General features: G+C 37.2%; 2 protein-coding genes across 3 annotated transcripts in view; both read right to left on the bottom strand.

Annotated features, from left to right (window-relative positions):
• Positions 1-1,225: 1,225 nt before the first annotated feature.
• On the bottom strand, positions 1,226-7,021 carry LOC142348332 (dTTP/UTP pyrophosphatase-like). Of its 2 annotated transcripts, XM_075399652.1 has the most exons (3): positions 6,851-7,021; positions 6,544-6,775; positions 1,226-1,501 (listed from the first exon to the last, which is right to left on the bottom strand). In XM_075399652.1, exons 1-3 carry the CDS (start codon positions 7,012-7,014, stop codon positions 1,334-1,336), a joined length of 564 nt encoding a protein of 187 aa, XP_075255767.1. In that variant the 5' UTR covers positions 7,015-7,021; the 3' UTR covers positions 1,226-1,333. The 2 variants fall into 2 exon arrangements, with proteins under 2 accessions (XP_075255767.1, XP_075255759.1); XM_075399644.1 differs by having other exon boundaries at positions 6,544-7,021.
• Positions 7,022-9,287: 2,266 nt separating this feature from the next.
• LOC142338090 (uncharacterized) overlaps positions 9,288-14,583 on the bottom strand; it is a 46,567-nt gene continuing 41,271 nt past the window's right edge. The window contains exon 12 of the mRNA XM_075387725.1: positions 9,288-9,766. Coding sequence (XP_075243840.1) covers positions 9,650-9,766 — 117 coding nt within the window. The 3' untranslated portion in view covers positions 9,288-9,649. The remainder of the gene's footprint in view (positions 9,767-14,583) is intronic.

Genomic DNA, 14,583 nt, shown 5'->3' with positions numbered 1-14,583 from the left:
AATTGTAAAAAAATCCAAGAGAAGGCTAATAATAGCCCCAGCTATCGCTGTGCGGCTATTAAACAAGTTACGGAAATTAAGATTCCAGGCCTCAATTGGACACATGCATTTGACTTACACTGTCTTTTCAGTCTTTCATTTTCAGTCTCTAGGCAATCACGCTCCTGCTTTACTTTACTCCCTGTTTCCTGTTTTCTACAATATTGCCTCAATTTGTGATTATCATTTTGAAGGGCAGCTAGCTGCTGTTCCAATTTGATCTGCGATTCATCGTGCTTTGCCGAACACTGTTTCAATTTTTGGTTTTCTTTTTCTGAGTATGCCAGTTGCTTCTTGTAGTTCGTTGACGCTTCCTCTTTCTCGGCCAACTGTTGCCTCAAATGCTGGTTATCTTTGCTCAGATGTTCCAACTGTCTCTTCAACTTACTTGCAAGTGCGTCTTGTTTGGATTTGATTGAGGTCAATCGTTTCAAGGCAAACACCGCACCTGCGTATTTTTTGCACTGCATTACTGATAGTCTTTGTAACCCGGAAGAGGAATGACGTTTATTGCGTTCCTTCAATAACTGAATCAGAGGTATGGGAGCCTTGTGTATGTTACTTTGAGCTATCAACATTACAGGCACTTCAGCTTGACACGCAACACAATTAATTTTGTCTTTTCTTTTGCTCTTGATTTTACTGCCACATAATTTGCAATAAAAGTGCTTGCAAGCAGTAAAAGCAAATGGTTGCAAAGATGCACCTGGGATGATCTTCTCGTGGCAACCATTGCAGTGAATTTCTCGCAGATCCATTTTAAGTTAACCTAAATCTTGATTTACATACACTCCAAGCTTCCAAGTATGTCTCATACTTTAAAAATTTCTTGATCTTTGCACCTGAAATAGCTCTAAATTTTATCGAAAGAGAACCTTGAGCCATTTCCTACCAGAGCCAGATTAACTGCATAGAACCATAATTGTTCAACCAATTGTCGATTTCATACTTATAATTTTTCTCTAAGAAAACCAGGATTTTGACAAAGAAGATCCGATAAATTTTGAGGATCCGATAAATTTTACAAACAAGTGCGCTTTCTATAAAATGTGAGTCAACAATAAGGCACCTATAATTGATCAAAAAAGTGTCTGTTCATCAAATCAAGAGTTTGCGCATCGCCGAATGTGAACGAGAACTGCACTAACTGAAGTTCCTTAAGCTACATCGGTTAATAAAAGCGAAACGAGGGAAAAGTCTTAATTATAGATATAAATACCAGTCAAAGTAAACCAAATCATTTACAAAATGTTTGCTATAAGGATTTAAAATAGAATAAAAGCAAAATTATCTATCAGAAATGAGTTATAACAATGTCTCTCAGTCGTGCACTCAAGGGTTGCAAGGGAAGTCCAACTACATTGTAGAAGTCTCCGTGAATTGCCTCGATGAACGATCCTGCAATACCTTGTGCGCCATAGCCACCAGCCTTGTCAAATGAATCGCCCGTTGCGACGTACGCCTTAAAAATGCAGCTTACTATGAAATGGTACACCAAAAATTTGAGAATCACATTAAAACTTGAGAAAAAGCAAATGTTGATCACATTTGAGATCTCCAGAACAGCACCGCTTAATATTTAGCTAAAAAATATTGAAAAATCCATAATATGAGTTCAAGATTTTGATGCAATTATAATTGCTGACTCACTGAGCTGATGGGTAACCTCTTTGATCTTTAGATCATATGCTATTTTATCAGAGTCACGTTTAGTTCAAGTGCTCATGCAAGACTGAATTACTCTTTTTTATCGAATCAAATAGTTGACGTCAAACAGTAAATCATTGGTGCTGTCAACTGCAGAGTTACATTAGTTGTTTCAACTATTTATGACAGTATTGAAATTCAATTCATTTCTATAATTTTTGCACAAAACTAACGTATTTTGCGCTTTCAGTTGCTCTTTTTCTATCTGGTCAATGAATACAGGATAGCCGTACTTATACAATTGAAAATAGCATCTGGTACAAATACACGTTTTGACAATGCCAAAAAGTTGTGAGAGGTTCAACCTAGAATGATGCATCCTTAAACAGAATTCCTGTAAATCCGAGTCTCAGAAGCAAAATAGAAAACTATGAAACAAAAAATAGCCATTGTACTATAGAGCGAAGTCCCCGAATAAAATTACAACAGATTTCTAAAACAATCATCTCGATCTGCATTTACACCACGCAAACGACAGAAAGTCAAGGACGCAAAATCAACCAAAAATCAAAACAATTAGGATAAAAATTGGCATTTAAAGACGCATGCGGCTACAATAATTGCTTCAAACTAATTCTTTAAAACATTCAAAAATAAATAAACATAACCGATCGCGGTAAAATAGACATACCGTCGGGCGAATCGCTCTCAAACGACTGGCGAGGGTTGGCTTCGGTAGTAGCCAGCAGGGGCTTGGAGATTCTATTAGGGTTAGGGATGTTAGCGAAGTGGTGTGGATCAAGCGACCCGGGGTAGGGCTGTGGGAGAGGTGCACGAAAGGGGGGTCCAAATCGACAGGTTGGAGGAGGGTAGACGGGGTGTCGGGGGTGACTTAGGAGGGAATTAGTGATTGGGGTCGAACCTTTAAGATTAATAAAAACAGTTTCGGTACATCGTATACTAAGCAGCCACTATGGCGCAGTATCTAAGAGAGCTGTTCGGTCATTTAATGCCCTCCAAGTTATGCATGATTATCCCATTTTTTGAGGAAAAGTCAAATGGATCAGACGGAAAATCGGTCAAGCAAAAAATTGCATAAAAACAGCCGGGAGAATACCGCAAACGACTCGAAGAGTCGTGCAACATAATCCTAACGAAACTTACCTAATTCAGAAATGTCAGAAAAAGAAAACAATAAAACGTTAAAGAAGCTTAGTTAAACACGATTTTAAGTTACTGATGCGGGTATTATGTACGGGGGGTACGTACGTCGGGAGGCGGCTTGAGGTAGGCAGTTGGGAGATGTAGGCAGCAGATGCGGCGTGTGGGGTGGTAAGGTAAGTGCGGAGTGTGTAGGCAGGTAGGTCGGTAGGGGAGAGGTGGGGTAGGTAAAGCGTTTGGTAAGTGGGTGAGGGGTCTTAAACTATAAAAAGGAGGGACTTAAATGGGATCAAAAATTCTCAAAGTGGCCTCTTCACCTTGAACATTATCAGCAGTTGCTAATTACTATACATTACAAACTAAGCTACTGTTAAAGTCCAACATTCAAAAACGGAGGTAAAAAGTCGAATAGACAGAAGTCAAAATTCAAGTGATGAACACACTTGCTTCAGATAAAAAAAACTGTAGAATACCAATACTCGTCTTCGAGTCGTTAAAAGATCATAGGACTAAAATAATTGCTACAAACTTTAGTTGAGAGAAATTAAACACAATCAACTCCAGATTAAAGATGCCAACGAAGAGACTCTCAATGATCGTTTTAGTGAACATTTTACCAATTAAACTGCTGCCCAACTATTCAAATCATAACGAGGTGGATGATATACGACTGAAGCGTACGAGACGCTCCAAAACACACCGAGCAGCACAAAAAACGCCAGCAAATAAAAATAACCGGGTAACGTAGGACGAATTGCTTTCAAACAACTGGCGAGCGCCTGGCTTCCTAAGTAGCTAGCTAAGTCTCAAGGAGGCTAGCTAATGCTTAACTGAGGAGAGAGAGAGAGAGAGGGAAACGAAACGGTAATAAAGGGGTACATTGGATTGGTTGGAACAGAGCGAGGGGGGAGGAGGATCGAGCGTTCGGGATTAGGGGTGGAACATCAAAAAAAACTGCCCCTCAATTTTATGTCTTCACAGCAGCTTCGGCAATTTGTGCATTTAAAAGATTACCAAAGCTCTAAGAGAACTGATCAGCGACTTAATGCCCTCCGCGCTTTACCTGTTTATCCCGTTTTAGAATGAAGAGTCAAATGCTCAGATGAAAAAACATAGCCGGCAGATTGCCGGAATAGCTGCGAAATAACAGACCTGCGTGCCATATAATAGAGATAGATCTAAATTGAAAAAAAAATTGACGCCGCTCAAAAAACTAGGCTAAAAAACAGTCAGCGATAAATTAATGAAGCTTGTTAAAAATCATTCCACAGAAGCCTCTTATTAGGGACCTTTACTGCACATATGAGTTCCTTTGACCTTAAACAAATTCAAACTAGACTTAAGTTTTAAAGTGCAAAAGTCATTTTATTGAGTGAGGTAAGTCACGTATGATCAAAATCTAATCACGCAAATAACCAAAAAACTTTTGCTAAAGCGAGTGAGAAATGACGTCACGCGCGCAAATGCCGTTAGTGACAGGAAGATGTCGTTCAGAAAATTTTTCAGCTTTGCTGTGTGAACAAACCTATAACGAAAAAAGAGTGTCAGACGACGAAACAAAAAAAACATAGCCGGAAGAAATCCGGGAGCGACTCGAAGCGTCAAAACTTCACTAACAAAACAGTAATTGCAGCGGAAGCCACTACCTTTTGTATTAAAACATTAACTACTTCTCCAGGTCTGCTCTAAAAATTAGTGAAACTTAAACCACTGTCAACAAGAGAAACAAAATGCAGCAAAATTTTATTTTGAAAACGTTTGTTAACGTTAAAAAATCCAAAATAATTAATGTGGTCAAAAACCTGATAGTCTGAAAAAGCTGAAAAGGTTATCAATAGCCCTCAAAAAATTCATGATTCTAATCTGAAAAAGATCGCTAAAGCAAAGGGCGGATAAATCTTATAAATCAAGTTAAATTTTTCAAAAAAGAATGCTCAAATTTAAGAATCAGAAAACACCTATAATTACAATTCTAATCACTGCGATTAGGAAAACAAAACACACACCTGTTCTTCGTTGTACATATGATAGATAACATGATTCAATAATAAATCAAAAATAAAATTGATCATAGAAAAGACATAAGCAGCAGAAGAATCTTCAAAGGCAAAAAATCGTTTAAATTAATACCAAGGCCGGAAGAAAGCTGCAGTAAATAGCCATAAGTGAAAATTTGGGAAAAAAGCTTGCTATCAAACAATCAAAACTGCCTTGTTGAATCAAATCAACTGCAAACAAAAGAAATAACGAAGATCTAAGAAAAAGCTGAAATCATTCATTTTTTACAACTGAAAAAATCAATATACCCAAAATAAATGTAGGTTCCAGGACAAAGCTAGAATGATAATAACTAGAATGTGAAGAATATGGGCACAATGTAAGGAACACGGTAACAAAAAGACATTCTTGATTTTTGAAAGTTAAAATTCAATTTAAAAAATTCAAGAAAAACGAATACATTTCATTGTTCAGCGTTCAAGACATAGAAAAGATAACTAGTCATCCGATACAAAGATCTATCCTCCTGAAGAGAATAAAAAATAGGAAAAAGCAGAATTTATAGATACGAAACATTGAAACATTTTGCAAAAAAATGGTCAAAGAACTTTTATGTTAAGACTGCATTTATGAAAAAGTTTTAACTGTTTTTTCAAATTAAACGCCAAAAAATGATTGAATTTTTATTGAAACGGAAATAAAGTCCTTCATGTCGCACAAAAAAACTATTTCTAGCAAATACAACCAAAATACAAACAAAAACTGACGAAAATCGGAAAAAAACTACCAAAATCGGATTAGCATATGTACAATTTTATGAAACAAAATTACATCGTAGAAAGAGGCGTTGAGTATAGGAATTATCAAAGAGAAGTTGCCATATTAACTGATTTTTGACAAAAAGACGGTTAAAAGATCCAAAAATGAAGAAATTAACAGAAAAAAGCCAAAAATTAATTAAAAAATCAAGAATTATGTGCCAATTTTCAACTTGAAACGCATTTTCAGGCTCTGTAAAACAATGTGGCATCAATTTCTGAGGTTGAAATTTCAACATAGTATCGCATAAAATTTATTTCTACAAGAAACCAAATTAAAAGCAAAAAAATTGGGCCACGTAGTCGAAAAAACGGCTAAAACAGTTATCTATATGTGCAATTCAGTCAAAAACTACTTTTCAAAGTCAAAAAGTCATTCACTTAACGCAGCGCATGATCAAAAAACTTCCCTCGCTTAGCGAAAATCTGTTCACCAAGACAGCTTTTCTCACTTTTGCTTTTAGGTCAAAATGCCGCGTGAACAAATCTACTTCCTGTAAAAAAAAAAGACCGAGAGAAAACCAATACTCCTCTTCGAGTCGTAAAAACCAAGAGCACCGCAATATAGCTACGCTCAGCTTACAGCTTCGCAGCTATAAAAATCATGAGAAAGAAAGTCGTTAGTATGCAAAATTGCACAGGACCAACAGAAATGATATAATTTCCATAAACTCCTTTGAAAGGAATCTAAAAACTTCAAAACTTATGGATAGAGTTCTGTAAAAAAATTTGCTCCAAAACAATTCAGTCTCCGCTTCAGATCAAAAGAAATTTTGACACTTTTAAGAAATTATGAACACTGAATTCATTATGGCTATTTCATACCCTTTCGAGATAAAAAAAAATTATAGTGGCGCATCTATATCGTTGTTGCACAAACCTCAATAATCGAATCTGACAATGTCGCGAAATTCACATCAGTCACAGTCTCAAACTGTTCGCAGTTCCACTGCACGTTTGCCTTTGTTTTGTACAACAAAACACAAGATGATATCACTTGATGGGCTCTTCCCGAAAACGACTTTAGCATCCTTTTCGCTTCGTCAGCGGATGCCGGCTTTTCCATAATTCGTCCGTCAAGCACCACAACAGTATCTGCTCCTATGATCAGCCTGCAAGATTCATAACTTTCGTCAACTTGTTTACGAACATCTTCTAGTTTATTTCTCGCAGTAGCTCTTACATACTCTACCGGTTTTTCAAACTGATTCTTAGCCAAGTCCTCTGGAAAATTAGACTTAACTACAGTGTATTTGAGCCCAATTTGGGCCAATAACTGCTGCCGTCTGGGAGATGAGCTACCCAAAACAATACACAAAGCATTTAACCTGCTCAATACATCTGAAATCATGCTTATTTATCTGAAATTTTTGCCTATATTCAAAATGCACTGCTACACAAAATTACCTCGTCAGTCGAGTTAAAACACGCATGTGCAAGTTATAAAATTGTGCAGAAGTTAAAATACCAGAAGTTCCTATATACATAGCCAGGAGTTGACTTCTATGAACTTTCAGCATTTTCAAACTTGCAAGTTGCGTGTTTTAAACGAGGTTGCGTGTTTTAAATGTTACTCTGCAGAAGTCACTTCAAAATTTTCGCGAAACATCTCAAACCATTACGCGGTTCTCGATAAACGCCGAAGTTCTCAGTGACTTCAAGCAGAGTCACGTGACTTATACTTAAACGTAACCAACTAACGTTGAAAGAATCGCTCTCGAACAACTAGTCGGAGCCCGAATCTATTGCATCCTGCTTCAGTCGAGGGGGGAGTAACTAACTTCACTAAGGGGGCTTCAAATGATGTCTTTAGAGGTTATCATATCCCACTGTAGCCACTAATAAAATTGAAGGCAAAAAAATTATGCCAATTTTGGTGGCGAACTTTTCATTTGACTTTTAGTAGTGAACTGCCGCGACTTGAGCGCAGCAGCTGACACTTGCGAATGAGAGAATAATTAGATCACGCTTAACTAAAAAGTCGAAGAGCGTAAAAATTTCTCGAAAAGACAAACGGTCAAGAAAATACTTTGCAATAAAGACCAACACGTTTACAAAAATGGCTTCAAACTTCGTTCGTGAGCAAACAAGCCGCCAAAGTACAACCACTAAACTCCAAATAGGGAGCAGTGCTGGAAGGAGGGAGAGGGGGTTAATAGTGGGAAGTGGGAGGGTGTATTAAAACCACATAAAATTTTCCTTCACACAGTAAGATTACGCCAACATAGTTTGATGTTCAGAGGTTGCATGGCATGTGGGGAATGAACAAGAATGTTAAGTGAGGGGCTCAAAGAATTGCACCTAGAAATTGTCTCCTGTCAACATTTTTGGTCAATCAAATACCAATCGCATTACAGTAAGGCTCAAAGAGAACAGCTCAGCAACTTAATACCCCCGGGCCCTACCCGTTTATCCTGTTTCTACAGACGGAAGTAACAAAAATTCAGTGGTCAGACAAAAAAGTGGCAGTACAAAAATCGCACAAAGCAACAGCATGATCGTAATTGCTGCAGAATTCGTTTGATATGAATTAAACATAACCAACTAAACGTCGGAAGAATTGCTCTCGAACGACTAGTGAGAGCTCTAATCAATTGCAGCCTGCTTCAGTCGGGGGAGTCTAAATGGGAGTAAGAAGATCAATAGTTGGCTTCAAATAACCACATTAGAGGTTAACATAAAAAACTATTACGATTTAAAGTAAAAAATGGCACAAGTTTCGGCGCATTTTCATTTGACTTTTAGTATTAAATTGCCGCCAATTGAGTTCAGTTCCTTGAAAATTTGATTGAGAGAAAATTTTAGATTACGCAACTCCAGGGCGTAAAAGTCACTCAAAAAGTCAAAACTGTCAAGCGAAAATTTTGCATAAAAAAGACACACACGTTTACAATAATTGTTAAGAGCTTCGTTCATGAGCAATTAAACAGATTGTCTGACGAATTGCTCTCCAGCGAATGGTGAGGGGTTGCATTTGTAGCTAGCTTAAGTTTAGGGAATCATTCTGATTTGGACGAAGCTGAGAGGCACGAAAATTGGGTGGAGGCAAAAGAAAGACAGAGGTCATGGGCATAGGTGGAGAGTCACAGTTCTATTGTCCGAATGAAGAGCGGGTGGGAAATATGGGGTCCAGAAATCCAAGAATTGTTCTTCACAAAAACTTATGCCTCATTAGCAGTTGCGGTCGATCGTATACTTCGGGAATCGAGACCAGTAAGGCTCTAAGAGAACTGCTCAGAAACATGAAACCATCCGGTCCGGCAGTTTCTCCAGAAGACAATTCAAGAAAATTAATCAATCAGGCGAAAAACGATTGGACAAAGATCATTAAAAAGACCAACAGGAGTAGTATGATTGCTACAAATTTCGCAAGTTGAGCAATTCAACAGATCGAATTAAACCATCAGAGTTCTGTAGTGGCTAATTAGGATGTACTTTTATTCAAACATCAGTGAGATAATTTCCAGTCATTCCATGTATTTTATATTCCATCAGAAAACAAAATTGACTAGCCTACAAATTTGGATTTTGAAAAACTCCATCACGGGACTGCTGACAGTTAAATTCAGTACAGTACAAGTTCCGTTTTGAGGTCATTCACTCAGATTGAAATGGGCAAAAAGATGAGGTGAAAAAGATAAATTAAACTATGAAGACCACAAGCTTCGCACAAGACGAGAATATGATACAAATGGACAATATGTACAACTATGAACACTACATACAAAAGAATGCTTGTTTCGTGCAATTTACATACAAACTACAACAGAACAGATACTATCAAGTTTATCAACGGAAGCGCCTTTTGTGATGAGAATGAGACTAATTGGCACAAGTTAGTTTGTTAAATTGGAGAGTAGCAAAACTATAAAAGCTGTTAAAAAGTGACTGCAATATCTGATAATAATCCTTCTAGAAAGTGTAAGGCAGGTTTGAAATGACAGCAACTCAATGAGTTTAGAGGTTTGGCGCCGAGGAAATAAAGATCATTCTGGTGCTATTCCGCTTCTGCTAGAAATGCTTCCAATTGTCGACGTTTCTCCAGGATCAACATCCGCATCTCTCGTGTCCTCCAGCATGTATTCCCGTCTCTCATTCAGAGCCTAAAAATAATCAGGGCATTGACGTTTGCTGTTAAATATAGCGAACGATCCAAGTACACATGTTGTGAAATGGACAACGTAGACTCTTAAATAACTTGAAAACCTATCCTTATTGCTCGCCCAGAAATGTAGAATTTAGGAAAAACAGCTAATTGACAAAACATAGCAGGCAAATCGTCCGAGAATAGCCTGAAATACCCTGTCGAGACTCACTACTTAAAATGCCACAAAGACCAAAGACAGAAAGCGATTCAGAACACAGCCGAAAATGGCGGCGATATAAAGCAGTGAGACTCGCAATTAAAAAACGACAAAGAAAAGGACAAAAATATGACAAAAAACCAGACTGAATTCAATTTCTAGGCTTATTTTTTCATGGAAATTTAAAACATGCTTGGGGCCTTCCATGAATTGAAACAACTAAAGAAATAAGATAGACAGAATGACCACCAGTACTTCAAAAGAACACTAGAACTTTGGGTTAGATTCCGACTGTCACTTTTATGAGACACATACGCTCTATAAGCAAAAAGCCCTATTAGAGCTTTTTCAAAAATTAATATTCCAAATAAAAAACTCAAGACACGAATTAGGACATATACGTTTGGCCTTACTAAGATCTAACTATAGTAGACCACTAGATTTTTTTGGGTTAGATACGTACTGTCATTTTTATGATACACATACGGTCTGTAAGGAAAAAGCCCTAAAAGAGTTTTTATGGAATTCCCAGAAAATTTATCTGGGAATTCCCAGAGAATTCCCAGAATAGATTCCCAAAAATTTATTTTGGAAATCAAAAACTCAAAAAGACTAATACTCACTAATTAGGGCATATAAGTTTGGCACTACTTAGATGCACACAATTGATCTTTAACTAGTAAATTTTCATAAAAATTAAAGTTCATTAAGCGAGTTCAGAAGTCATTTTTTTCAGTGAGTTAAGTTTCACAATTGACCTAGCAGCCGAACAAATGACGTCACGCACACAAATTTTAACTGCGAAGCAGTAGAAACCACTAAAATTGAAAAAGTCAATTCCAAGAAGTCAGGTCGCAAGAATCATCGATGGAGACGACGAATTAAAGAAAAAGCGCAAATATCAACAAAAGTAAAAAAAAAACGCGATCTCAATAATAGCCGCTATCGCTTTGCAGCTATAAAACAATTCAATATTTGAAGCCTAGTAATTATTCAGTTTTGATTACCTATATTAGATTTCGTTTAGATTTAATAAACGCAAATCAATTTTATTCCGATATATATGTCATGTATGCGAGATAAGTCGCATAATTGACTTAAAAACTCAAGAAAGGGAAACACGTGTCACGAACACAAATTGAACTGCTTAGTGCTAGAAGTCATCGAACAAGTTGCTCTGACTTCTTGCCACATGATCTAATGGTCGTAACAAAAGTAGGGAAGACAAGAAAACGGTCGGAAGTATCGGGAACCGACTCGACGTAGATATTCATTTAGGACTGAATCACCCACTTGCTAAACAAAAACAATTTTGTGCTTAATTATTCTTACCGATTTCAAATGAACAGACGGAAAACACGAGACAAGCAACACAAATTTCTAAAAATTTATCACAGCTTTCCACTCCAAAATAGTTATTTGCAGCTCACATTGCAATCCAATTACACACGTACAACGAAAACAGAGAAAAAGGAGAAATGAGGCAAATTGACAAAATCTTATATTTTGTAAAAAAAAATATTAATAAAAACATCAAAGATTGAACACAAGTCTATTGAAAAATAGAAAGAACAGTAGAAATAGGCAAACTAAATTTACAGACGAAGTCAAAATTGAAAGTGAATTTAGTTACCCTCTAATGAACTTAGTTAGCCCTCCCCCACCGGCTGAAGCAGGTGGCAATAGAGTGGAGCTCCCGCTGGTCTTTCGAGAGCAATTCTTCTGACGTTAGTCAGTTATGCTTAGCATAATTGTGTTTCAGTATGATCAAACAATTTGAATTGCATTGGGCTCTGTCTTAAGTTGACATTGGGGTGCTCTTCCAGAGACATCTTCTAAAGATTCTGATTGGCTATTTTCATCACAACGAACCAGGAAGTGGAGACAATAATCGAATGGTTTCACTGCGTGTTATTTTTCTGTGAGTGAAAAATCCGCTTTTTTTGTTAGGTGTATTTTGTTCACGTGTATAATTTGGCTTGTTTTGTAATTACGCTCAATCGAAGTTTAGCCATTATGCTATTCCTGCTGTCTTTCATGCGGTTTTCGCTTGACGGATTTTTCGTCTGACGCTGTTAACTTTTCGTCCTCGAAAACGGGATAAACAGCTACAACCTGAAGCCTTACTAGTCTACGTATGCAATTCACCGATACTTGAGGCAACAGCGATATTTGAGGCCTGGAGCCTTGCTAGAGCTCTCCTAGAGCCTGAAATCTTACTAGTCTCTAAGTATGCAATTCACCGATATTTAAGGCAACATAATTTTGCCATGTGAAGGACGGTTCTTAATCTTAAGTATATGGGCCACCTTCCCCTATCGGTTACCCACCATCTCACATAAAGCCTCCGTCCACCCTCCTGCACCTGTCGATTAGGACTTCCCTTATCAACCCTTCCCATCCACTCGGCTTGAGCACCTTATGCTAGCATCTTTACGCCCAGCTGGCTACCACCAATCCCAATCGCTTGCCGGCCGTTTGAGAGCAATTCGCACTCATTATAAAATCGGGTCTTTCGAATTATCCTCTCACCACGAATTTTTAGTACTCCCGCGTTGTATGTTTCCATGTTGGGGGAGAGAGGGCTATACGTTATGTTATCTGACCATTAACCTGGTGAGCTATAATGGGAACGACTCAAAAATTCTCCGAATACAGTTGAAGGCACGCCCTGTTGTTTTTTTTAATCGCCGGCTTTCAGATATTATCACAATTTGATCAAGCGCCACGAAGTCAATCTGCAAATTTCTGGGTGAGGTCTCAGTCTCACCAAATACATTTTTGAGCGCGACGTCGTCTTTTACTGTAGTCTGCACGTGTCATTAGAACAATCCTGTGCTAACGTATTTAATAATATATGGCCTACCTCACTAAACAAAAGACTTCTGCAAGTATTTAATCTCAGCTGAGAATGTAAAACTTAATTGAAATTCAATTGAGGTAATCTAACCGTTCTAATAATTAGGCCAGCTCTGTATGAGGTTTATCGTTACTTTAACAAAACAGTACTCAACTAATGATAATCTAATGACTCTGCAGTCCTCTACGGGAATACTAGGAAGAGTACAAAAGATATTACATTACATCAAAAGTTGGTTTTTTAAGTTGTGTGTAATTCTTGACGATGTCCAATTTGATACATTTTGGAGTGATATTGTTAGCTGAGAACTTGAGTATGGATTATCATGCGGTTTCTCTTTGGAATTTTCCTCAACGGGAAATCAATAGGGGATTAGATCTATCACTCAGTGATCCGTGAACACTTCCACAAATTTTGTAATATTCAAATAAAAACATAACCGACTAACGTCGGAATAATTGCTCTCGAACGATAGGTACGAGCTCGGATCTATTACAACCGACTCCAGTGGGGGGGGTAACTAAATTCATTTAGAGGTGGCCTCAAATAACGTCATTAGAGGTTATTATACTCTGTGCATAACCACTGAAATTTAAAGTGAAAAAATTACACCAAAGTTGGTCCACTTTCCTTTTGACATTTATTACGAAATAGAAATAATACTTTGCGTTTTCAAGGAGCTGGAAGTTTTTCCGGAAACAATTGAGATTCCTGTATTGAGATTTTGGAAACAATTGAGATTTTGTAAACATAAAAATGTTCATGCTGCCACTAACTTTTTCACTGATTACAGGTTGCTCACGCTTGGACTCTTTTCTAATAGAGAATTTGAAATTACTTCTCATTAATTCTCGCTGCACTAATCAATTCGTACAAGCAAAAGGAGTTGTTCTCTAACAATTAGACTAAATTTCTTGAAAATATTTTATTTGAAATTAGGATGTTTCCAAAAAAATGTTCGTTTTTAAAAGGTGCGGTTTTGAATTTTAGAGTTCAAAGAGAGGTTATTATTGTCTTATTTGTTTAATCGGTTAAGTGTCAAGTTAAAAGTCAATACCCTAGGTGACAAGTTTCGGTCAATCTGTTAAACAAAAGCAACACGGAGAGAGAAACTTAAGAGTAGTTTTTGTTGATACATTAATCTGAGAGTGAGCAAAAAAATTAGGTTTGAAAAACTTCTCACTGCGTGAACAAAATTGTCTATGCATGTATTTTTAGTTCTAGCTTCTATTTTTTAAGACAGTAGTGGCAGTGGTTTTTTAAAAATAAATCAACTAGTAACTGCACCTCTGGAAGCATTTTTGGCATTCTGAATAAAAAAGCCGGCAGATTGCCGGGAAATAGCCGCCGTTGACGGACATCAGGATTGAAACAGAAAAAGAAAGATAGAAATTAAAAGAATTTTACCTATGTTTCAAAAAGTGAGTTAATTCGGTGTGCAGCTTCCGTTGATTCTAAAACTATAATTAATTCAGCTTCTAAACTAAAAGATAAAAAATTAATGTCAGCTAGCAACTGCTCTAATGAACTTTGATAACTTAATGTACTATGAATGAATGACCGGGCTTCATCAGTTTATTCCGTTTCTTTTCATTTAGGTATTTTGACGTTGACTGTATTCATTACATTGCGAAATACAATGCTTGAAAGAATTTAAAATTCATTCAGTTGAAACAGTCAGTGAGGTAAGTCAGACGTCAAGCGACAAAAATTGTGACTTAAGTAAAACGAAAAACGTGATCAAAAGGTGAGGCGA

The sequence above is a fragment of the Convolutriloba macropyga genome, chromosome 1 (genome assembly GCF_964194025.1).
Source record: "Convolutriloba macropyga chromosome 1, txConMacr16.3, whole genome shotgun sequence".
Classification (NCBI taxonomy): Eukaryota; Metazoa; Xenacoelomorpha; order Acoela; family Convolutidae; genus Convolutriloba; species Convolutriloba macropyga.
Note: the sequence above shows the minus strand (reverse complement) of the source record. Positions and strands in the feature narration are given on the sequence as shown.

Excerpts from the sequence above, each read along its gene's own strand:
- LOC142348332 (XM_075399644.1), bottom strand. The coding sequence starts at position 7,014 with ATGATTTCAGATGTATTGAGCAGGTTAAATGCTTTGTGTATTGTTTTG. Across the intron at positions 1,502-6,543 it reads TGTCAGATTCGATTATTGAG|GCGTACGTCGCAACGGGCGA; the intron begins GTTTGTGCAACA and ends TGCATTTTTAAG.